Below are 23,915 nucleotides of genomic sequence, written 5' to 3' on the forward strand. Positions count from 1 at the left end.
AGGCACCTGTTCTCTGTGAACACAAACTACTTCTTTGCCTCCGCGAGTAACAGCTTTTGTGCTTCAGCAGCATCAGAGGCCCACCCTTCTGGGCAGTTTTCCTCGGGCAGGGCAGCGCTGTCCACGATTCTGAGCTGAGGGGCACAGGGTCCATCGCACCTGGTCTGGGTTTTTCGAGTCATGGACCGTCCCTTGAAGGGTGATTTCTCTGGAAGAAGGGTCAAGTGGAGGCCCCTTGCAAGGTGAGACCTGCTCAAGGAGCCTGCACGGTACGGCTCCGCCACTGTCACTGGCTGGAAAATAAATTCCAGGCCGCTCAGGGGTTCTTGGGGACCAGTGTCCGCAAGTGCTTAGCCCTGTGGGTTCCAGCTGCCATGCTTGTGACTGGAGACCTGACTGTCCTTCCCTCGAGACTCTGGGCCGCAGCCTGATGAAGGCAGGGAGCAGTTCTGGGACCAGGTGAGCCTGGGGCAGGTCCTGGACTGGAAACGCTTCTGAGCTTCAGGCACTTTCCAGAATCCCTTCGTTTGTGTGTGAAGGTATTTATGCACAAGGGTGGGAAGTCTTGTTTCCATCTTGCCGGTGAGGCCACAGGAGGCTCAGATCAATCAAATCCTATTCACAGCTTCACCTCCCATTTTAGGAGTTGCCAAGGCGACTTGTTGGCTTAGGGTCATTAGCTATGAAATGCCTGTGCCAGTGTAAACTCAGATTTGCCAGATCCTTCTACTAGACCACTGCTCACGGCTCCCGATGGCCCTCCAGGAGACCCCCTGGCATCCCCCGGGGGGAGAGCTCTGGGTCTTTGTGGACATAGGCTCAGTGAGCTCCGACACCACCCCGTGGGGGAGGCGGCAGCTCCTTCGGGACCCCGGAGTCAGTCGGCCTGACAGTGCCTTGTCACTCGGTCACACCGCGTGCCTCTAGCCTCCCTCGCCTGGGCCTTCCCTGCTGCTTCTGAGGCACGTGGTCCTGCAGCACTTGCTCGGTGCCCGTGCACAGCACTGGTTTGCCCAGCCAGGCACGGAGAGCTGCTGACCTGTGCCCACAGGCAGACCTACCTCCCATGCTGTGCAGATATGGCTTCCCCGGGGGCGGACCTAGAAGTGTAGGTACACTAATGTTCTGTGGAGTGAATCTGAGTAATGAAAGACAAAAGACAGCAGATGGAGAAGGTCTGGCTGATAAATTATCTAATTCTATCCTGATGGGCTATTCTGAGACGTAGTACTATATGTCTCACCGTAGAAGTCTGTGGTGACCAAGTTGTATGCCTTGGTAGACGGTGGTCAGGTCAGCAACCTCTATGTGCTTTCCCTCCCCCAACACACGCCATTTCCTTTTTTCCTTTGATCTTATTTCATTTGGATTACAACTCCCTCTCTCCAGTGAAATATTGGCATGCAACACCTGCCCAGGGCTTTGTTTTCTAGGTAACATAGCTAAGACAATCATAATAGTAATAATTCCTTCCATTTATTTAATTTACTGTGTGGCAGCTAAATCAGCTCATTGACTCCTCACACTGTCCCTATTAAGCATGTATTATTAGTTGCCTCATTTTAAAGATGAGGAAACTAAGACTCAGAGAAGTTAAGGAACATGCTCATGGCCACACAGCATGTAAGTGGCAAAGTGAGGATTAAACCCAGCTCTTCTGGTTTTCCAACTCCAGAACCTGAACTCGAAACCACCCTTGAATAAAGTTGCCTTTAAGCTTTAGAAATGCCAAGGAAACCCGAGTCTCTGTGAGGAGACACTTGCAAGAGGCTGCCAAGGATCCCTGGGAAGCCCGCAGAGCCCCCCAGGAGAGAGCAAAGGGGTACTCACGTTGTAAACGCTGGGTTGTACTTTGCACCTCGGTAGTAGGAGTACAGATTGAACATCCCAATCATGAAGGCCACAAATACCATGATGAAAATGACCATGAACTTGAAGATATCTTTCACAGTTCTCCCCAGGGAGATCTGCAGGGGCCCAAAGCTCTCGTTGGCTGGCAGGATGTACGCGATTCGAGAGAAGCTCAGCACGACAGCTATCGCATACAGCCCTTCCGATATGATCTGAGGGTCTGAAGGCCACCACTTGTCCCTGGCTAAAAGAAAACGATCTGGGTTACTCACTGGGCAACAGGATCTGCTCTGGAAGAGAAACCAGTTAGGCATCTTCAGAGGCCTCTAACCTCATCCCTTGCCATTCCTGCCCTTGTCTTTACATTAATCCTAATACATTGAAGGTGCCACCCTCCCTCTTGGAACATGCTGGCCCATCTGCCTGGAACACTCTCCTCTCACTTCAATCCCAGTCACCCTTCAAGACTCTGCTCAGGTGTCATCTCTTTCAGGAAGCCTTCTGTGCCCCCCACAGGCTGGGGCAGCCTCCCTGTACCCGTTGCTGCTCCCACAGTATCCCGTGTGCCCTCCTGTCATGCACTCGCCATGCTGCTTGCTATCCTATCTTCCTTCCCAGTGTCTGAGCTCCACAAGCAGGGGCTGTCCCATTCACAAGGAGGTGGTGGGGAGGCACACAGACTTAGAGTCAGACAGACCTGAGGTCGAAAGTGGCCTTTCTACGCAGTGGCTGTATGTAAAATATGACTCTCGGCAAGTCAATTAACCTTTTTGTTTTGCTTTTAAAATATTTTATTGTCATTTAGAAAATTTTTAATATTTTAATTTTATTGGACTATAGTTGATTTACAGTGTTAGTTTCAGGTATATAGCCAAGTGATTCATGTAGTTATACATATACAGATATTCATTCTGTTTTAGGTTCTTTTCTCATATAGGTTATCACAGGGTAGAGTTCCCTGTGCTATACTGTAGGTCCCCGTCAGTCATCTATCTTATAAATAGTAGTATGTGTATGTTCATCCCAAGCTCCTGATTTATACCTCCCCTCCACATTTCCCCTTTGGAAACCATAAGTTTGTTTTTGATATCTATAAGTCTGCTTCTGTTTCATAGATAAGTTCATTTGTATCTTTTTTAAAAATTAGGTTCCACATATAAGTGTTATATGATATTTGTCTTTGTCTGACTTACTTCACTTAATATGATAATCTCTAGGTCCATCCATGTTGCTACAAGTGGCATTATTTCATTCTTTTTTATTGCTGAGTAATATTCCATTGTCCCTCTCTCTCTCTCTCTCTCTCTTTCTCTCTCTCTCTCTCTCTCTCTCTATATATATATATATATATATATACACCACACTTCTTTATCCATTCCTCTGTTCATGGACTTTTAGGTGGCTTCCATCTTGGCTATTGGACTTTTAGGTGGCTTCCATCTTGGCTATCTCCGTCTTGGCTATTGTAAATAGTGCTGCAATGAACATTTGGGTGCATATATCATTTCAAATTATGGTTTTCTCTGGATATATTTTGGATTGGGATTGCTGGATCATATAGTAGTTCTATTTTAAGTTTTTTAAGGAAACTCCATACTGTTCTCCATAGTGGCTGTATCAGTTTACACTCCCACCAACAGGAGGGTTCCTTTTTCTCCATACTCTCTCCAGCATTTATTATTTGTAGACTTTTTGATGATGGCCATTCCGACCTATGTGAGGTGATACCTCATCGTAGTTTTGATTTGCATTTCTCTTATAATTAGTGATGTTGAGCATCTTTTCATGTGCTTTTTGGCCATCTGTGTGTCTTTTTTGGAGAACTGTCTATTTAGATCTTCTGCCCATTTTTTTGATTGGGTGGTTTGTTTTTTTGATATTGAGCTGCATGAGCTGTTGGTATTATATATTTTGGAGATTAATCCCTTGTTGGTTGCATCATTTGCAAATATTTTCTCCCATTCTGTGGGTTGTCTTTTTGTTTTGTTGATGGTTTCCTTTGCTGTGCAGAAGCTTTTAAGTTTAATTAGGTCCAATGTGTTTATTTTTGTTTTTATTTTCATTACTCTAGGAGGTGTATCAAAAGATACTGCTGCGATTTATGTCAAAGAGTGTTCTGCCTATGTTTTCCTCTAAGAGTTTTATAGTGTCTGGCCTTACATTTTGGTCTTTAATCCATTTTGAGTTTATCTTTGTGTGTGGTGTTAGAGAATGTTCTAATTTCATCCTTTTACACGTAGCTGTCCAGTTTTCCCAGCACCACTGTCCAATTAACTTTTTAAGCCTCATTTTCCCCATCTGCAAATTGGGGTAATATCAATGTGGTGAGGATGAAATGAAATCATTTATGTAAAGTGCTTAGCTGGAAAACAAATTGCAGGCCACTCAGGGGTTCCTGGGGACAAGGGTCTGGCACACAGCAGGTGCTGATAAATGTTTGTTAAATGGCTGAATGAAATCCTAACCACAAGTTTAGCCATAAATCAGAACAAATGAGCTCACACGGGGGCCAGGAATCTGAAGGTTCTTGCCTGAGAAAATGCTCTTGGGTTTGGTTCCTCAGGCAGTGTGTGTCTGCGAGTTGCTCCCTGACTGAGCTAAGGCCCCAGAACTGGTGACCAGTCGTCCAGGTTTGCTATGACATCCCTGTTCCAGGTGGCAAGAGTCCTGGGACCTGTCTCGTGCTGGGGAGATTCTGCTTGTGGTCACTGGTGAGGGCCTGAGCTGCCCTGGGTATATTCCTTCAGCAGAGCAAACCTGTAAAGTGTTTCTATTGTAGTTCTAATGGTGCAAGGAGCAGCAGCTTTCTTTAATAAGCTGCCTTCTATGTGTCAAGACATACAGTGATTTTCAAGTGCGGGTAGAACCTTCCTCCTGGGGCAGAGTGTGTGTGTGGGCCTCTGTGGTTGTCACAATGAGTGGGTAGGAGTCTTATTGGGATGCTAATATCCTGCAATGCTCCAGACAGACCTGTTCCATAAGAACTGCCCAGCTGAACAAGTCAATTGTGCCCCTGTTGAGAAATACTAAGTGAAACTTAAACTGAGAAACATAGAGAAACCTAAATTAGCCCCTACACTTATATTAGCTGCAGTTTTCACAACAGCCCTGTAGAGGAGGTATTATTACTGCCATTCTAAAGACTGGATTTGGGGTATGTGGTCCTTTTCAGAGCCAGGTAAATGCAGATAGCAAGGATATTACATAGTGATTCTTGGCACCCCAAGGGAGTTGGAAGAGAATAATTTTCTTCTTTATTTTCAAAGCTAGACTCTGTTAAACAATTATAATCATAAAGAGCAGTGAGAGATCTTTAGTAAGGGGAGCCAGGCCTCCATTTGACACAGACTCTCATGTAGTGCATTCTAAATTATATGCAGAAATATATAAAGTTATAGACTTTATGTTCTCATCAAGGTCATAAAACTCAGAAAGACAAGTAAGGGGAACAAATGTATTTTTCCAATATATCTGTTGCTCTCCATGGATAAATAACACATTTGGATAACATGAAATAGGACTCAGATTCTTCAAACAGAGGCCAAAAGGAATTCCTTTTTTCTCTCCCCTATAATTTATCATCTTAAACCTCAGTCGTAATAATAAAAGCCATTCCTATAATCAATATATTAAGATAGATTTAGCTGTTGTCAAACCCTGGTGACCCGGTCAGGACTTTTAGTGAAAAGTACTCTACTTTGACTGGCTTGTAAGAATTTTGATGGGTGTAAAAGCAAACAGCACTTTGATGATTCAGACAAAGGGATTTTCTTCCCCTTGGAGCTGTTTCTAGGAGAAAAATTGCCCTATTATAACCTGGAAAACACCTGCCTACTTGGTGCTGTAGAGGTTGGAAGGGAACCATTGCCTGGCTGACCACTAGAGGGCGCACTGCCTCCATAACTGGGGCACAAGCCAACCCTTTGCGATGCAAAAGATTTCAAGGGTACCAGGTGAACCACAATGCAAGGGCAATAAACTGCAAAGCTTTGGGTTGGGTGAGACTTTAATGGGTGAGACTTTAATACAATCCAGAAAAGGAATAGGAGTCCTTTTAGAAGCAATAGAAGCAATAGGAATAGGAAAATTCCTATTCTATTCCAGAAAAGGAATAGAGGCAATACTGTGGTTTGAATCACAGCCCTAAGAAAAGTATTCAATGCAGTATCAAGATTCTTTCATCTTTCCTTAACGAACCCTGAGCAGTATAGAGGGGAAACTATGCAAACCCATGCTTCTAAAATGTCTGGATTTGCTAAACCAACAAATGAAGAGTGGATGATTTGTAATACTACAAGGCTCTCCATTTCTTAGTGTGTGTGTGGGGTTCCCTACCACATTTACATGTAACATAATCTGTGTAACACAATCTACATTGAATATGGGCAGCAACTCAAGTTTTGTGTTAAGTGGCCAAGCTTCTGGAGATCATTGCTGTACCTGATCATGAAGATTCTGTGGTCACACACACCACGTGTCTTCCACCTAACAGGGACATTTGACACTCAAACCTTTCCTGCCACTAGTGAGTGCCTATTAAATGTCCAGCTAATTTACCAGTAACAACAAATATCTATTGTTTCGTCTCCCCACTCATCTTTCTTTTAGTACAGAAGCTACAGTGATTGAGCCAGAAAATGACCCCAGAGGTAGTCAGGTAGATAATAGGTAGATAATAACTTGTTACTATTAGTGAGCATTTAATATTTCAGAACACAGTGCAAAATTCTTCATGTGCACTATCTTATTTAACCCTCGAAACAAACTTTCTGACATGTATTATCCCAGTTTTACATATGGGAAAATAGAGGGTCAGAAAAATTTAGTAAACAAGTCCTTACAGTAAGCTACAGAAATAGGATTTGAATCCAGGTCTCTCTAACTCCAAAGCCTGCGAACATAAACACTATGCCATTCTGCATCGTTTTCATTTCATGTTGGACCAGGATCCCTTGCTATCCAAGGCAGTAATGTATTTCTGGGAACATTGTAAGCCATGCCACGAAAACCTGTTTCTTCCTCTATAAAATAGGAACAACAACAACAAAATCCTTTCTGTGGGGCTGTTGCAATGATTGGAGTTTATGGTGTAAAATGTCTATACAGTTCCTGACACCTAGAGGATCCTTGATAAATGGATGCTTTAACTCTTATTACTAAAAATTCAATCTAGCATCTCCCACTGTATGGCCTTGTGGTTTGAAAGAATTAAGGCATCTTCTAAGAACCTATCTTGCCATGAGAAAATAACTTTTGAACTGGGAAAGCAAGACTTATTTTTTCAGAAAATACAGGGATCCAATATGTAAGGAAAAGCTCCTGGATCCACATCAGAAATGAGATTTCTTTAAAAAAGAAAAGAAATAAAAGGATCGCCCCCGAAACGCTCCAAGAACCTTCTCAAAACAAATCCATCCTTTCCAACACAAAACGATTCATTTCTCGTAGTCACTAATTACACGTTCTATTCAGCTGGTTCTATTGCAGGGACTAGGGCTTTCTTGGAGGGTGGCGGGGCGGTGTCTGCTTTGACAGTAGAAACCACCAAAGTTCGCCACACCCATGTTACAAACCGCCAGCTGCGGGACAAGCCACGCTGACGGCCCCTGGCCACGCCCCGGAAGCGCGCGGAGCGGAAGGCGTAGCCGAACAGCCGCCGACTGGACTCACCGTAGGTGAAGTAGGCCACTTCTGGTGGAAGTGAGACGTTGTGGAGCGTGTCGTCCTGCACGTGCTGGTCCACGTACACCTGGGCCTCGCTGGCCTTCAGGAAGGCCATGAACCTTGCGGTGAAGGAGGCCACGAAGATGGACAGCATTCCGAAATCCAGCAGGTTCCACAGGTGCAGCACGTACTCCCGCGGCCCCTCCTCCCAGATTTCCTTGCATTCGGACCAAATCATTCCTGCGGGAGAGTGAGAAGGTGAGGCTCATTTTGCATTTCCGGGCGTGTGTGACCATAGTGGGCACGAAGGGAACCAGGGTACAGATGTAAATGTAGGTTCTTTGGAGCTGGGAACGTTGAGAGCCAGCAGCAAACGAAAACATGCCTTCAAAGGCAGATTTATAGTCAGGAAACCCACAGACGGCAAGAATTCGTGTCACCTGTCTCTCTGCTTGCAGCTAAACCATCTCCAGGTGAGAGGAGAGAGTTCTCATCCATTGATAGATTCTTAGAGGAAATATAGGAGAAATGTAATGGCTGACATTTATATATTTTAAGAACTGGGAGGTTATAAGGAATCATCCAGTTCTAAACTAGGTATAACGAAACTGAGGTCCAGGAATGGGAAAGGGTTTTCTGAAGGTCCCACATATGTCCTAGAACCCAGTTCTCCTAACTCCCTGATTAGAATGCTTTCCTTTATATTTCTACGAATTTTTCAGTGAACATTAGTTTTGGGTTATTAGTTTTTCTTTTCCTTACTCTTTTATAACTTATTGGATTTTAAAGACATATGTCTTCACTGTTACATGTTGATGTAGAAGTCAACGAGATGTTGCTGTTTCCCCCATCCCACCTCTAAGCCAGCCTCCTGAGGTAGCTGAGACTAACAACTGGGTGTGTATCCTTATATACCTGTACTATCCAGTATCGTAGCCACCAGTCACATGTGGATACTGAGCAATTGAAATGTGGCCAGTTAAATTGAGGGATGCCGTATAAGTAGAATACACACCAGATTTCAAAGACTTTTTACAAAAAATGTAAAATATCTCAGCATTTTAAAATCTGAAATGATATTTTAGATATACTGAGTCAAATAAAATCTCTTATTACTAATTTCACATCTTTCTTTTTATAATATGGCTATTAGAAAATTTTAAATTAAATATGTGGCTTATGGTGTGGCTTGCCTTATATTTCTATTGAATATTGCTATTCTCTCCCTTTATCTTCATTGATTATTAAATTAGTTTAGATTATTAAAAATTAGTTGGTAACATTTTGAGCACCTACTATGTGTACATATTATATCTGTTATAATATATACACATTATGTACATGTATGTGTACATATTAACTCCCTCAAATCTTTGCAGTAACCCTATGAAGTACATTCTCTTATTATCCCAGTTTTACAGCTAATATTTCCTTAGACATAGTGAATTGTAATGTGCCCAGTTAGGAGGCAGGAGATCTGAAATTTGAGTCCAGAAGGTCTCCTCCTAGAGTCCCATGCTCTTGACCACTATGCTCTTTGCTTCTCCAGGAAATAGAATTGAGTTGAAAGCAGATAATGAAGAAAAAAGACTCTTGAATGTTTTCTAATTAACATCAGAGAGTTCACAGCTACTCAGACATAGGAAAGATTTGATTCAGAACTAGCCCATTCTGTGTTACGCCGTGCTACACTTCACCTGCATACTTAGAAGGTTAATATGGTAAAAGAATCAGTAACTGATTGGTTAGTGAAACAATTCCAGCTCTTTGACCACATATCCCCTAAAGGTTAACACTGCCAGCCCCTCGGCACTCCCCTGGCTCTCGTGCATCAGACATCATGGCCTGCCTTCCCAGGTTCCTCCTGCCTCTTCCACAGCTGTTTAGAGAAGTTGTGGCTTTGTTTGACGAAACAGATTCTAAGAGCTGCATGTCTGTATCACATTGGAGGGGGACAGCAGGAAGTGTCCCCAAACATCGCAGGTCTGTTTACAAGACTACCCCCACCACACACACCTTGCTCCCCCCTTTTTTTCTTTAACAAAGCCATACTTCCCAAGCTTACACTTTGAAAATTTTTGTGCTAATTCAGTGAAGTAAAATTTCCTTAACAATGAAATGTACTTTCATCTGTGCCTGTTCAAATAGATATTTAAAATATGTTATTGGAAAAACCATTACAGGCTGGAAAAAATGTTGTTACTTTCCTCTATGCCCCTGCCCCCCCCCCATTAAAATTCCTGATGTCTTAGCGGAACTGCTTTTTGCTGAGCACTAGGAGAATTACAGGTTATCAATTATTTTAATTCAGGAAGCCCTGGGTTCAGTTCTACCTTGGTCACTCTTACTGGGTATGTGACCTTGGATAAGTCCCTTGATTTTCTTGAGGCTTTGGGCTGATTTCCAGCACTAAAAGCTCTATGAATCTGAAATGCAAATTATTTACAGTAAACTGACTTTTCTGACCAATACAGAGGCTCCTCATTGGGCATTGCAAATCACTTCCTCGCTGGTCCAATGCCCACATCAGTCTTCCTAGATTTACATATTAACTTACCCAGACTAATTTAAATTATTCCAAGTCCATGAGTAAAAGTAGCATGGGCCCAAGGGTTTGAGCAGCAGGAATGCTTAATTAAAAAAGAAATGTGTGAAATTAAGTACTTCAGTGAGTGAAATTAGGTCCCCTGCTTCCAGGGTGCTGAGGGTAGTTCAGCATTTTATATCCAACCTGAGCCCCCTGGACTTTTGCCTCTAGCATGTCAATCAGACGAGTATATAGAGCCCAGGGGCTTAGAGAGTAAGGATGTTGGGCAGTGGAGCCTCCTTCAGGCAAACTCCGCTTCACTGAGGGTTGCTTGGAGTGCAGAGAGCATGGTCACTGATAATTAATGAGGATGACTAGCAGAGGAACAGGTTGGGAAATGCTGGGAGGCCTTGAGGGAAATGAGTAGCTTTATTTAGGCAGGTTCTAAGTAACGGCATGCAGGCTGCTGAGATGGGGCTTGACAGTTCCAAAGGTGGTTCACTCCCATTCCTGCCTCAGATGCTATTCAGAAGGGATCCCCCTTCAAAGTCCTGTTGGACTTAACTGTGTGCATTCCTTAAATGGTCATAGCCCCTTCCTCTACATAGGGCTTCTCTATACTGTCCCAACGCCCCCTGACCACATCTTGGGAGGCTTGTCTGTTGTTCTGGGTCAACTTCTGATCACTGGGTCAGGATATAGGTGTTCTGTTAACTCACAGGTGGGAGAATATCCCTAGAAACCCTCAATCCTCAGGCCCTAACATCCAAACACCATCTCAGTGGCAGGTCCTTTGCAACAAATCTGGGCCTCACACACATTCAGGGTTCATTTGTTTTCCAGGCAAGGAGAGGATATTAATAGATGCAAACATTTTCTAAGAAAGCTCATCCCCATCTCTAATTTTAGTAGCTGACCATCGTTGAGGACCTGCTAGGTGCTAGGCCCTGTGCTAAGCACTTCTCCAACACTAAAGCTTCCTTCCAGCTTGATAGGTACCGACTGTCATTATCTCCACTTTACAGATGAACAGGCTCGTGTATGAAGATGGCAAGTAAATTATCCAAAGTCACACAGGCGGTTCAGGACCTTCTTTCCACTGCGCTGTCGCTCACCATGGCGTCTACTAGGCACAGACTTACTCTCACTGGTCAGGAACTCATTTACCACTTAACGGACAGTGTTGAGCTCTGACTTTGTGCCAGGCACCATTCTGGGGATACCACAACCAAGAAGATGCTATCCCTTCCCCAGCAAGCTCGGTCTAGTGCTAGAGACAGATGTGTCCACAAACAGTAGTGCTATAGGGTGACAGATGCTGTAATAAAAACGTCCAGGGGACTGTTTGTGGATACACAGTGATAAGAGCAGTCAGTATTACAATCGTGAGACCCAGCAGAGTGCCTGGCATAACATATATCTGTTGACTGAATGAAGGAGGAGGCACCTGGCGTGAGGAACCAGGAGGTAGCAGGGGCTGAAAGGTGTCCCACATAGTGGCTGTGGATGTGAGGGAGAACAGGCTGTTGTAGGGGACTGCAAGAGGCTTCGTATGGTTTCGGGTTGGTGGGGGTTCGGGTTGGGGCTGGAGGTCGGCAGCAGGAGGCTTAGTGAAGGCCCAGTAGATCCTGAAAGGCCCTCCTTCAGGCCACGTGTCACCCTAAGCTAGTTAGCTCCTAGAGGTGATAAGTGGAGGAGCAACGTGGTCTGACTTGCGGGGAGAAATTTTGGCAGGTCGGCTGCAGTAGTCTACTTGGAAATCTTACCTAGATAAGTGAGGAAACCATCAAAAGAATGATTTAGGTGAGGAACACAGCCCATTTGATTTTGCAGTTTTATTCTTGGTCAAACCTAGATGTGTGATTCTGGAGCTAAGACTTAGCACTGCCCTCGAAGAGTCTGTAATCCTTGGTGGGTGACGTGAACGAGCAGCTTGATCCTCACATGTTATACATGTGAAAGCTGAAATTCAGAGAGGCAGAGCCACCAAGGCAGAAGGGACACAGTCAGGACTGGGCTTCTTGATAATCAGTCCCAATCTCTTTCCTTCTCTCCCTCTCTTTAAGTGTATTTTCCTACTGTGCTAGGCCTTTACATCTCACTCCATCAATTGAGCTTTCAACTGGGGCATCTGTTTAAGAAAACACTGCCAGGTTCTCTGTAAGAGTTGGGTTGAGAGAGTCTTCATGACATAATTCTCTTCCTAGATGGAGAAATGACATGCGTGGTGAAGAGGCTTCCTGCCCTCCAAGCTCCATGGCTTTGTGTGAACCACTAATGTTGTCACAGTCCTCTGGTGAGTGTCTGTATAGACACACTCTCCAAGTCACAAGCTGTATTATAAGCTCTTTCCTCTACCCCAGAGTGGCTGCTCATGATACAGGCAAGAAAGATATATTCCTATGGTATGAACTGATGTTGGAGATTCTCCAGGCAGAAGAATCTGTGATCTCTGGTTCATTTGGTACTCCCCAAAGCAAGTTGTCTTACAGCTCTGGAGAACACACACGCCTGCTAGCAAATTCACCCCTCCTTCCTCAGTCACGCTCTTCTCTTGGCTTCCTTTTTTTTAAGTTTTTTAAAAATTAATTAATTAATTTTAAAAAATTTATTTGTTTGCACCAGGTCTTAGTTGTGGCTCATCTTCTCCTTAGTTGCGGCTCGTGGACTCTTTAGTTATGGCAGGCAGACTCCTTAGTTGTGGCTCATTGGCTTCTTGGTTCTGGCACGTGAACTCTTAGTTGTGGCATGCATGTGGGATCCAGTTCCCTGACCAGGGATCCAACCCGGGCCCCCTGCATTGGGAGCATGGAGTCTTAACCACTGTGCCACTGGGGAAGTGCCTCTTGGCTTCCTTCATACTGTGTCCTGGTTTTTCTTCTACCTTTGCATGTGGTCTTAGGCTCTTTGTGGCTTCCACCTCCTCTGCCCCTGCTTTAATTCTCCTGCATTTACAATCTAGAAGCTTCTCAAAATTCTGCTAGTAATCAAGTAAAGCATCGGGAGTTCAGGAAGAATATATTTCTGATTGGGTTTGATCCTTCCACAGAATTGTACAGCAGAAGAGGAACAACCTACATATCCAGTAGGGGTTTGGGGAAGTAATAGAGTATTGTCACACTATGTGGCCATTGAGAGAGGGCCTTGGGAAAACCAGGTACCTACATGGAGCAAGAGCTACCAGAAGATGAAAACAATCAACTACAATTTGTATGATTAGAGAAACATTAATATTAATTGAGACAGGCTGGAAACAAAGGAAAGTGTGTAGTATTTACTGTCAGAGATATTAACTGTTAGGAAGAAAAAGAGAAGGGAGAATGGGAGGACAGTGAGGGTGGACAAACTTGCAATTTTAAACAGGTTGTTTAAAAAAGTCTTCACTTTGAGGAGACTTTTTTCTTTTTTCTTTTTTTCATTCTCAGTTTCTTCTTTTTTTTAAATTTATTTTTTAACATCTTTACTGGAGTATAATTGCTTTCTAATGTTGTGTTAGTTTCTGCTGTATAACAAAGTGAATCAGCTATACATATACATATCTCCCCATATCCACTCTCTCTTGCATCCCCCTCCCTCCCACCCTCCCTATCCCACCCCTCTAGGTGGTCACAAAGCATGGAGGTGATCTCCCTGTGCCATGCGGCTGCTTCCCACTAGCTATCTGTTTTACATTTGGTAGTGTATATATGTCCATGCCACTCTCTCACTTCGTCCCAGCTTACCCTTCCCCCTCCCCGTGTCCTCAGGTCCATTCTCTATGACTGCATCTTTATTCTTGTCCTGCCTCTAGGTTCTTCAGAACCAATTTTTTTTAGATTTCATATATATGTGTTAGCATATGGTATTTGTTTTTCTCTTTCTGACTTACTTCACTCTGTATGACAGACTCTAGGTCCATCCACCTCACTACAAATAACTCAATTTTGTTTCTTTTTATGGCTGAGTAATATTCAATTGTATATATGTGCCACATCTTCTTTATCCATTCATCTGTTGATGGACACTTAGGTTGCTTCCATGTCCTGGCTATTGTAAATAGTGCTGCAGTGAACATTGTGGTACATGACTCCTTTTTTTTTGAATTAAAAAAATATGTATTTATTTATTATTGGCTGTGTTGTGTCTTTGTTGCTGCTCATGGGCTTTCTCTAGTTGTGGTGAACAGGGGCCTTTCTTCATTGCAGTATGTGGGATTCTCATTATGGTGGCTTCTCTTGTTGAGGAGCATGGGCTCTAGGTGCACGGGTGTCAGTAGTTGTGGCACGTGGGCTCAGTAGTTGTGGCGCACGGGCTTAGTTGCTCTGTGGCATGTGTGATCTTCCCGGACCAGGGCTCAAACTTGTGTCCCCTGCATTGGCAGGTGGATTCTTAACCACTGCGCCACCAGGGAAGCCTGTGGTACATGACTGTTTTTGAATTATGGTTTTCTCAGGGTATATGCCCAGTAGTGGGATTGATGGGTCGTATGGTAGTTCTATTTTTAGTTTTTTAAGGAACTTCCATACTGTTCTGCATAGTGGCTGTATCAATTTACTTTCCCACCAACAGTGCAAGAGTGTTCCCTTTTCTCCACACCCTCACCAGCATTTATTATTTGTAGATTTTTTGATAATGGCCATTCTGCCAATGAGGTGATACCTCATTGTAGTTTTGATTTGCATTTCCCTAATGATTAGTGATGTTGACCATCCTTTCATGTGTTTGTTGGCAATCTGTATATCTTCTTTGGAGAAATGTCTCTTTAGGTCTTCTGCCCATTTTTGGATTGGGTTGTTTGTTTTTTGGATATTGAGCTGTATGAGCTGCTTATAGAATTTGGAAATTAATCCTTTGTCAGTTGCTTCATTTGCAAATATTTTCTCCCATTCTGAGGGTCGTCTTTTCATCTTGTTTATGGTTTCCTTTGCAGTGCAGAAGCTTTTAAGTTTCATTAGGTCCCATTTGTTTATTTTTGTTTTTATTTCCATTTCTCTAGGAGGTGGGTCAAAAAGGATCTTGCTGTGATTTATTTCATAGAGTGTTCTGCCTATGTTTTCCTCTAAGAGTTTTATAATGTCTGGCCTTACATTTAGGTCTTTAATCCATTTTGTGATTATTTTTGTGTATGGTGTTAAGGAGTGTTCTAATTTCATTCTTTTACATGTAGCTGTCCAGTTTTCCCAGCACCACTTACTGAAGAGACTGTCTTTTCTCCATTGTATATTCTTGCATGCTTTATCAGAAATAAGGTGACCATATGTGCGTGGTTTTATTTCTGGGCTTTCTCTCCTATTCCATTGATCTATATTTCTGTTTTTGTGCCTGTGTCATGCTGTCTTGATTACTGCAGCTTTGTAGTATAGTCTGAAGTCAGGGAGCCTGATACCTCCAGCTCCATTTTTCTTTCTCAAGATGGCTTTGGCTATTCGGGGTCTTTTGTGTTTCCATACAAATTGTGAAATTTTTGGTTCCAGTTCTGTGAAAAATGCCATTGGTATTTTGATAGGGATTGCATTGAATCTGTAGAGTGCTTTGGGTGATAGAGTCATTTTCACAATGTTAATTCTTCCAATCCAAGAACATGGTATATCTCTCCATCTGTCTGTATCATCTTTGATTTCTTTCATCAGTGTCTTATAGTTTTCTGCATACACATCTTTTGTCTCCTTAGGTAGGTTTATTCCTAGGTATTTTATTCTTTTTGTTGCAATGGTAAATGGGAGTGTTTCCTTAATTTCTCTTTCAGATTTATTGTCATTAGTGTATAGGAATGCAAGAGATTTCTGTGCATTAATTTTGTATCCTGCTACTTTACCAGATTCATTTATTAGCTCTTGTAGTTTTCTGGTAGCATCTTTAGGATTCTCTATGTATAGTATCATGTCATCTACAAACAGTGACAGTTTTACTTCTTTTCTGATTTGGATTCCTTTTATTTCTTTTTCTTCTCTGATTGCTGTGGCTAAAACTTCCAGAACTATGTTGAATATTAGTGGTGAGTGTGGGCAACCTTGTCTTGTTCCTGATCTTAGAGGAAATGGTTTCAGTTTTTCACCGTTGAGAATGATGTTGACTGTGGGTTTGTCATATATGGCCTTTATTATGTTGAGGTAAGTTCCCTCTATGCCTACTTTCTGGAGGGTTTTTATCATAAATTTGTGTTGAATTTTGTCAAAAGCTTTTTCTGCATCTATTGAGATGATCATATGTTTTTATCCTTCAGTTTGTTAATATGGTGTATCACATTGATTGGTTTGCATATGTTGAAGAATCCTTGCATTCCTGGGATAAACCCCACTTGATCATGGTGTGTGATCCTTTTAATGTGCTGTTGGATTCTGTTTGCTAGTATTTTGTTGAGGATTTTTGCATCTGTGTTCATCAGTGATATTGCCTTGTAGTTTTCTTTCTTTGTGACATCTTTGCCTGGTTTTGGTATCAGGGTGACGGTGGCCTTATAGAATGAGTTTGGGAGTGTTCCTCCCTCTGCTATGTTTTGGAAGAGTTTGAGAAAGTTAGGTGTTAGCTCTTCTCTAAATGTTGGATAGAATTCGCCTGTGAAGCCATCTGGTCCTGGTCTTTTGTTTGTTGAAAGATTTTTAATCACAGTTTCAGTTTCAGTGCTTGTGATTGGTAGAAGGAGACTTTTGAACATAGACCTGAGTAAGTGAGGGAGTGAGCCATCGTGCTGCCTGTGGGAAGAAATCTTAGGCAGAGGGGACAGCCTAAGCTCAGTTTCTGAGGCAGAAACTGTTTGAAGCAAGGAAGCCAGTGGGGCTGAAAGAGAGTGAATGAGGTGGGAGGTGATGGGAAATGAGGGCATAGAGGTGGGGTAGAGAGGTGGAGGGCTTTGTAGGCCTTTATAGTGACATTGACTGTCATGCTGAGGGAGAATGTGATATCACTGAAGAGTTTTGAGGCAAAGAGTGACAAAACCTGATTACATTTTAAATGGATCTCTAGCTCCTATGCTGAGCATCTACTGAGGCACAGGGTGGGAAGGGCAGAAGCAAGGACACCTGGACAAGGCCCTTCATCTCTTAGTGGTCAACCTCTCTGTCCATCACTGGGGGACCAGTTTGAACTTGTTAGGGTCCTAAAGTCCTGTTCAGCTCTAGGGCTGCTCCTGGTGGCAAGGCAGTCATGGTTTGTATAGCCAGTCTGTCCAAAGGACTGCATTCATGAGTCATGGGGGAAGAGAACTGTGTGTTGTGTTTCTAGCTGCTCCAAGGCCTTCCTGGCAGTGCCCGGGAGTAGCATGTGAGGACTCGTTCAGTAAGGGCCTGTTACCATTTCAAGCCTCTCCGTGTCTGAGCAGAATATATCAGGTTGTGGACCTTAGGGTGTGCCAGCACAAAGAACACAGTGAACACAGTGCTCAATGTCTTCCTCTTAAAAGTTGTTATTATTATTAGCAGTATTTTATAATTAAAGAGCTCCAGAAAATAGAGACAAGATAATATTAGTCTTATTTTATAGCTGCTTCCCCAGTATCTGGCACAGTGCCTGGTACATAATGCTTGTAACTACAAAATATGGAGAAAAAAATTGAGAAAATAGAAACAACACTATCAGAAAACTTGCACGTTGTAGTCAGCACTGCGTTTACCAAGCTACCTGCTCTGTGCCCTCAACTCCACCTTCCTCCTGTTAGAGTAGATGAAGTGTCCACACTCCTGCTAAGGGCAAGTCCTCTGCTTGCCTGGTGGATCCCATCCCCTCTTGCTACGCAGGAACTTTGCATCCAAAGTCAGTGGTCAAGTCTCAGGCCGCATGTTACTTGATCTGTCAGCAACACTCGACATAAGTGATCACTGCCTGGGTCTTGACACAGTGACTTTGGTTGGCTTCTGGGACACCACTCTCTTATCTCAGTCTCCTTTGCTGGGTAAGATACTTCTCATTTTCCCATCCTTGAAATATTGCTGTGTCCGAGGGCTTGGTCCTCGGGTCATCTGTCCACATTCACAGTTGAGGTATTGCATACAGTTTACTTTAAGTAGACTGACATGCCCAAATTTATGTTTCCAGCCCCATCCTCTCTGACCTTCAGCATCTGTATCCAGTTGCTACTTGATGTTTCCACTTGGAGATCTAATAGATAATCTCAAACCGAACTCTTGATTTCCATATCTACTGTCTCTCCAAACTGCTCCTCCCCTGGTCTTTCCTGCCTTACAGGAACTCTCTATTATACCATTACTTGAGCTAAAAAACTTGGAATTTTCCTCGACTGCTCTCTTTCTTTCACACCCCACAGGCAATCCAGTAGTAAATATTATTGATTTTACCTCCGAAATATAATAACCGTCTACTACCTCCTCAAACCCAGCTATTTCCTGTCTGAATTACTGCAGTGGCCTCCTAACTGGTCTCCCTGCTTCTGCTCTTGTCCTAGAATCATCTGTTCTCTACACAGCAGCCAGTGATCCATTAGAAAATGAGGTCGTAGGATGTCACTTCTGTGTTCAGAACTGTCCAGTTGTTTCCAGTCATACTCAGAGCAAAATCTAAACTCTGTGCCATGGCCTCCAATGCCTTGCATGATTGACTCTGCCTATCCTGTGACCTCATCTCTGCCGTCTCTCCCTTATTTATTCTGCTGCAGCCACACTAATTTCTTTGCTGTTCCTCGAACTTGTCCAGCTTGCTCCTGAATGCAGGCCTTTAACACACACTGATCTGTCTTTCTAGAATGCTTTTCACCCAGATGTCTGCAAAGCTTGCTTTCTCTTTTCCTTTAGATCTCTGTTTACATTTCACCTTATCAGAGGAGGGAGGTAAGAGAGCTTGCTCTTACCTGCTCAACTACTCTGATAAGGTAAAATGTGAACAGAGACCTTAATGAAGAGAGAAAGCAAGCTAGGATATTTATTCAACTTGTCTTCTCAGTCAAAGAAACTTGAATACTGACTGGGTATTTGAAAAGAAATGATTAGTTTTCTTTTATGTTTGTAGTTCTGTTTTAGGAAAAGAATCCTGATTTCTATTACCAGTCATGATGGAGCAGTAAACTGGAAAAAAAAAAAAGAAACTATTTTCAGACGTTGGAAATAGCAGAGCACTGTGATACTTAAGAGAAACAAGCAAGGTAAGCCACATGATAGCCCTGTCTTTTATTTTTTTCTGGAAGCACATTTCAGTCTGCAGGGTTTGGAGAAGGATTCCAGAAGCATAGAAGGTGGTCCCAATGAGTTGAAGACACAGAGATTAGAGTTCAGGAAGGCTGAAGTGATTAGATGTTATATGGCAGAGTTCCAGAGAGAAAGGTACTATACAGAACCAAAACCCAAAACCAAACACAAACAAAAATAGTCCAGAAATGTACACAGGTGTCCTTTTGAATGTTCCCTGAATGCTAAGTCATGAATGCATAGAGTAAAACGCCACAAACAACGGCAAGAGAGCTGCAAGCTGAACAGTTTCTAGAGCTCACCCAGAGTGGAAAGATGTTTGAGCTCTGACCATCCACAGTTGAGAATCCTTGTTGATTACCCTGAGCATTTAGTAGAGACCCAGATGTGTGTCTCTATAGTACAAGGATAATCAATCCTTATGGTAAAGTTTTTCCAGGTCCACTCTAAGAAAGTTTGAAAAGGACCAAACTCATCTGTAAGAATTTAACAGCCTGTCAGAATAAAGCAAAAAAACTTTTTAAAGGAAGACAACAAAATCTAGATGCTCACCAGTATAACATGTAATGTGCCCATCATTCAATCAAAAATTACTAACACACCAAGATATAGGAGAATATGATCCATGTCACGAGAAAGTTTAGTCAGTAACCCAGAAATGATAGAGATGATGAAATTAGGAGTTAAGGACTTTATAACAGTTCTTACTATAAATATGTACATTATGTTCAAGGATTTAAAGGAAAATACAGACATCACGAGGAAGGAAATGAAAGATATAAAAGAGAACCAAGTGGAACTTACAGGGTTGAAAAATATAATATTTGAAATGAAAAATTCAGTGGTTGGGCATTAAAGTCACAGATAATGGAGAAAAAATGTCAGTGAACTTGCAGCACAGAAAGATTAGAGAAAAGTAAAAGGAAAATTATCTTTTAGGATACACACAGAAATGTTTGTAGATGAAATTTTATGATACCTGGGATTGGATTCAAAATTCTACAGGGTTGAGAGAAGGGAAGTAGGATGAAACAAAAATTAACTTTGATTTGCTAATTGTTGAAGATGAGTGATAGGTCCAAAGGGTTCAGTATAATCTTCTCTCGAAATTTGCAGTTCTTAAAATTATTCATGATAAAAGTTGGAAAAATATAATCTAGTAAGAAAAAGTAGTTAGAATCTTTCTTCTGTCTAAAATGTAACAGGAAGTAGGTCAATGAAAAATAAGTCTTCCCCTTTACAATACTTCTTACGTAATGGTCTTGAAAACTCAGCTTTGCTTTGATGGGTAGAAGCTGGGACCAGACTACAAAAGCTGGGACCTCTGTAGCTAGAGATGCTTCCCTCTTATTGGGATAATGCTCTGACACCCAGGAAGAGAAATATGAGGATGCAGGAAGAAGTCGTGGGTCAGTAGGAGTACCGTGGTTAACATATGGTAGCACCCACTGAATGGGGAGTATGCTTGGACTCACCTGTCTTCTATTTGCAGCCCAGGTGGGGAAATGTGATGGGTGAGCGATTGGTACCATAAATACTTTGTTTTATCCATAAACCCAACATGTGAGTTGTTTTTTTTTTTAACCGTGTCATAGTTTGAGTTGCTATAACAAAGTTACACAGATTGAGTGGTTTATACACAACAGAAATTTGTTTCTCACCGTTCTGGAGGCTATAAGTCTAAGATCAGGTGCCAGCATGTTTGGGTTCTGGTGTGAGCCCTCTTTCAGGTTGCAGACTGCTTGTTGTGTCCTCACATGGCACAGGGAGGGTGAGAGAGCTCTCTGGGATATCTTTTAAAGGGCAGTAATCCTATTCATGAGGGCTCCACCCTCATGACCTAAGCACCTCCCAGAGGCCCCACTTCTAATACCATGACATTGGAACTAGGGTCTTAACATATGAATTTTGGGGGATATAAACATTGAGTCCATTGTAAAGTGCCTAGTGTTAAAGTGCTTAATTTAGTTAAATTGAAGGTGGGGCCGGTATACTAGGGAGAATTGGGGTAGACTCAACTGTGAAAGTGAAGCCACAGAACTTACTCTGCAACAGGCTTTAATGTTCCTTTCCAACTTGAGTACCAGTGACTCTACAAAATGAACCTTTGGCTACAGACTTGCCGGTTGATTAAAAAAGCACCTGGGAAGCATGGTGTGCTTTCCTGTCTCTGCCCTTTGGGTCAAACCATTCTTCTCCTCATTACCTTCTGCCTATTGAGAGATCCAGGTTAGAGACCATACTCGCAGTTGTTCTCAGTTTGGGGATCTATGGGATATTCTCCAATGGTTCAACTCTTGTGGCTCTCTTAGGCAATATCATTTAATTAGTACGGGGCATGTACTGGGCTGTCTTTTCAGGTATTTGTTCTTTTGTGAATTTGTTGATTGAAAGTACAGACACTTTGACCCTGAATACATTTTGACTCAATGTTTGTGAACATAAACATAATGAATATTATGCCAATATTGAATTTTTGTTAAGAAAAGCAATTGGGGGCAAATACCATTAGGACAGTTTAATTAATTGATAAAATCTTGATACTGCATATATTTTTTGCCTTTTTTATTTTCAGTTTTGTTTTACTCAAAACATTCCCATCAAATTCAGATCTTTTTGATGTAAATCTTATAATTTATTGATCAAGTTTTGGTTATTTACAATATCACTGATTGTAGTTTTTGCAGTTTTTTATTGTTTCCTACGAAATCTGATTTTTTTACCAATAAATTTTGCAGTTTTCAGTGTTAGAAAAATCTGTAACACAGTTGGCCATGTACAATTTTAGCCATTGCCAGTTTTATCTTATCTTACTTATTTCTACTAGTAATAGTTCTTGTGAGTTAGGCAAAAGAGAGATAGCCTTTCTTGACTAGTCAGTGAGGTAATTTGGAAGGATTTCCTTGGCAATTCCAGTGGCAGACCTTGGCAGCACAAAATAGCACCACAAAGAGGAATTCCACAGCTTCATTACGTTCACTAACACAAATAATGAGAACACGTTACTCCCCTAACTTTTTAGATTTGTATTATTACTATTCTACTATGTATCAGTATTCAGTGGTAACAAAAAATATCTTGGAAGCTATGCAATCTTATACTTTTTTTCAGAGGCAGAACTTGATTTCCTAAGGCTTCTAGTAGACTATATTTAAATGAGCAAAACCATATGTCCCCCCCACACACGCTTCACAGTCACTTTCAGTACACACATAAGGAAAGGTACAGAACGAATCTCCCCCAAACACCTGCTTTCAAAATCGGGATTTATATTACAGGTGTGTGCATCTTTTACACCAGCACATACAGGAGTTGACTTTGGCTTCCTTGCTGGTCATCTCCTCACCATTTTGTCTGCCAAGAGTGCATTCAAGAGGAGAGGAAGAGCTTCTGAAGTCAGGGTTTAATAATGTCCTGTTATAATTAGGGGAGGAGACATTAAAAGAGTGACTTGCTTACCCAAGACCCACTTCATGATGAGCATTTCTGTCCAGGAGAATTGTGTAGTTTTCACTCTGAAGATCTGTTTTGGGTAGTCTGTGAAGGTTTCATTGGGCAGGGTTTTAACACCTTCGAAGCGGTCTGATGCGTTCACAACTAACAATCCCAAGAAGATTGTAAAAGAAACTGCATGTGCTACAAATTTCATGAAAGGGCTCCTCAGGGTTCGTCCTAGCTGGAAACAAAAGATATACAAGACATGTTAATCTGGCAGCTCCAGGCAAGTTCAGGGCTCTCTTTAAAAGGCTTTTGCTGAAAGTTGAACCAGAGAATCCTCAGTTTTGGACAGAAGCTGCTAATTGAACCCAGACATTTTCTCTAGAGCTTTTATGTGAGAGGCTGCTTGACCAAATCCATTTTTCTGCTCACTTTAATTTTTTCTGTTTAGAAGACTTAATGGGAGTGGTAAGAGAAAGGAGTAGAACACACTAATATGACATCATTTTACAACATCAGTTTACAATCTGACTGCACAGCTACCCCCAACCATGTGGGTATGAATTTTATGCCTTGTGAATCTAGGAAAAAAATCTGTTTCAATAGAGTTCAGAATTTTTTAAAAAAACACTTTGGATATGCTCTGTTGCTCTTTTGTCTATTTTCTTGAGTTTTAGCTTAGATGACTTATTTTCCACATTTCTTATATCTTGGTAAATTTATTTAAAGCTATGCATTTCCCACTAGGTACTGCTTTAGCTATGTTCCTATAAATTTTGACATGTAGCATTTTCCTTGATACTCAGTTATAAATATTTTTATAATTTCCTGTTTGATTTCATTTTTAACTCAGAGGTTATTTAGTTTCCAGATATACAGGACTTTCCCCCCCTTGCTTTAAAAAATCCTGTTTTTATTGCAGCGTGTGTTCAGATCATAGCCTCTGTGATACTACCCTAAAACTATTGAGATTTTCTTTGTGGCCTAGTACATGATTAACTTGTGCAGCTGTTCCATGTGAGCCTGAAGTGATCCAAAAGATGCCCTTTTAGGGAGTAGGTATTGGTCACATCTTCTTATCCCTGGCTTGCCATCCAAAGGCCACTTGGACTTTTGAGGACTAAATTGGGGGCTGCACAGTCAGTCTTTGCTGACCCCTGTAAATGAATTCACTTGGGTCTCTTCCAGGTCACTGCTGTCACGCTCACCTAAACACCAACTCTAACCCCTCACCAGGTGTACTGATAAGGCAAGAGCAAAGAGGGGAGTCTTTCCTGGATCTCAGTTCCTTCTCCAGGGCAAATGTTCAGTTATAGCCAGTG

General features: G+C 42.1%; 1 protein-coding gene across 1 annotated transcript in view; it reads right to left on the reverse strand.

Moving 5' to 3' along the window:
- TRPC7 (transient receptor potential cation channel subfamily C member 7) overlaps positions 1 to 23,915 on the reverse strand; it is a 123,242-nt gene that overhangs the window by 29,562 nt on the left and 69,765 nt on the right. The window contains exons 4-6 of the mRNA XM_067731820.1: positions 22,615 to 22,831; positions 7,522 to 7,755; positions 1,831 to 2,095 (exon numbers count right to left, since the gene is read on the reverse strand). Of these exons, the coding sequence (XP_067587921.1) occupies positions 1,831 to 2,095; positions 7,522 to 7,755; positions 22,615 to 22,831 (716 nt within the window). The remainder of the gene's footprint in view (positions 1 to 1,830; positions 2,096 to 7,521; positions 7,756 to 22,614; positions 22,832 to 23,915) is intronic.

The sequence above is a fragment of the Pseudorca crassidens genome, chromosome 3 (genome assembly GCF_039906515.1).
Source record: "Pseudorca crassidens isolate mPseCra1 chromosome 3, mPseCra1.hap1, whole genome shotgun sequence".
Classification (NCBI taxonomy): Eukaryota; Metazoa; Chordata; class Mammalia; order Artiodactyla; family Delphinidae; genus Pseudorca; species Pseudorca crassidens.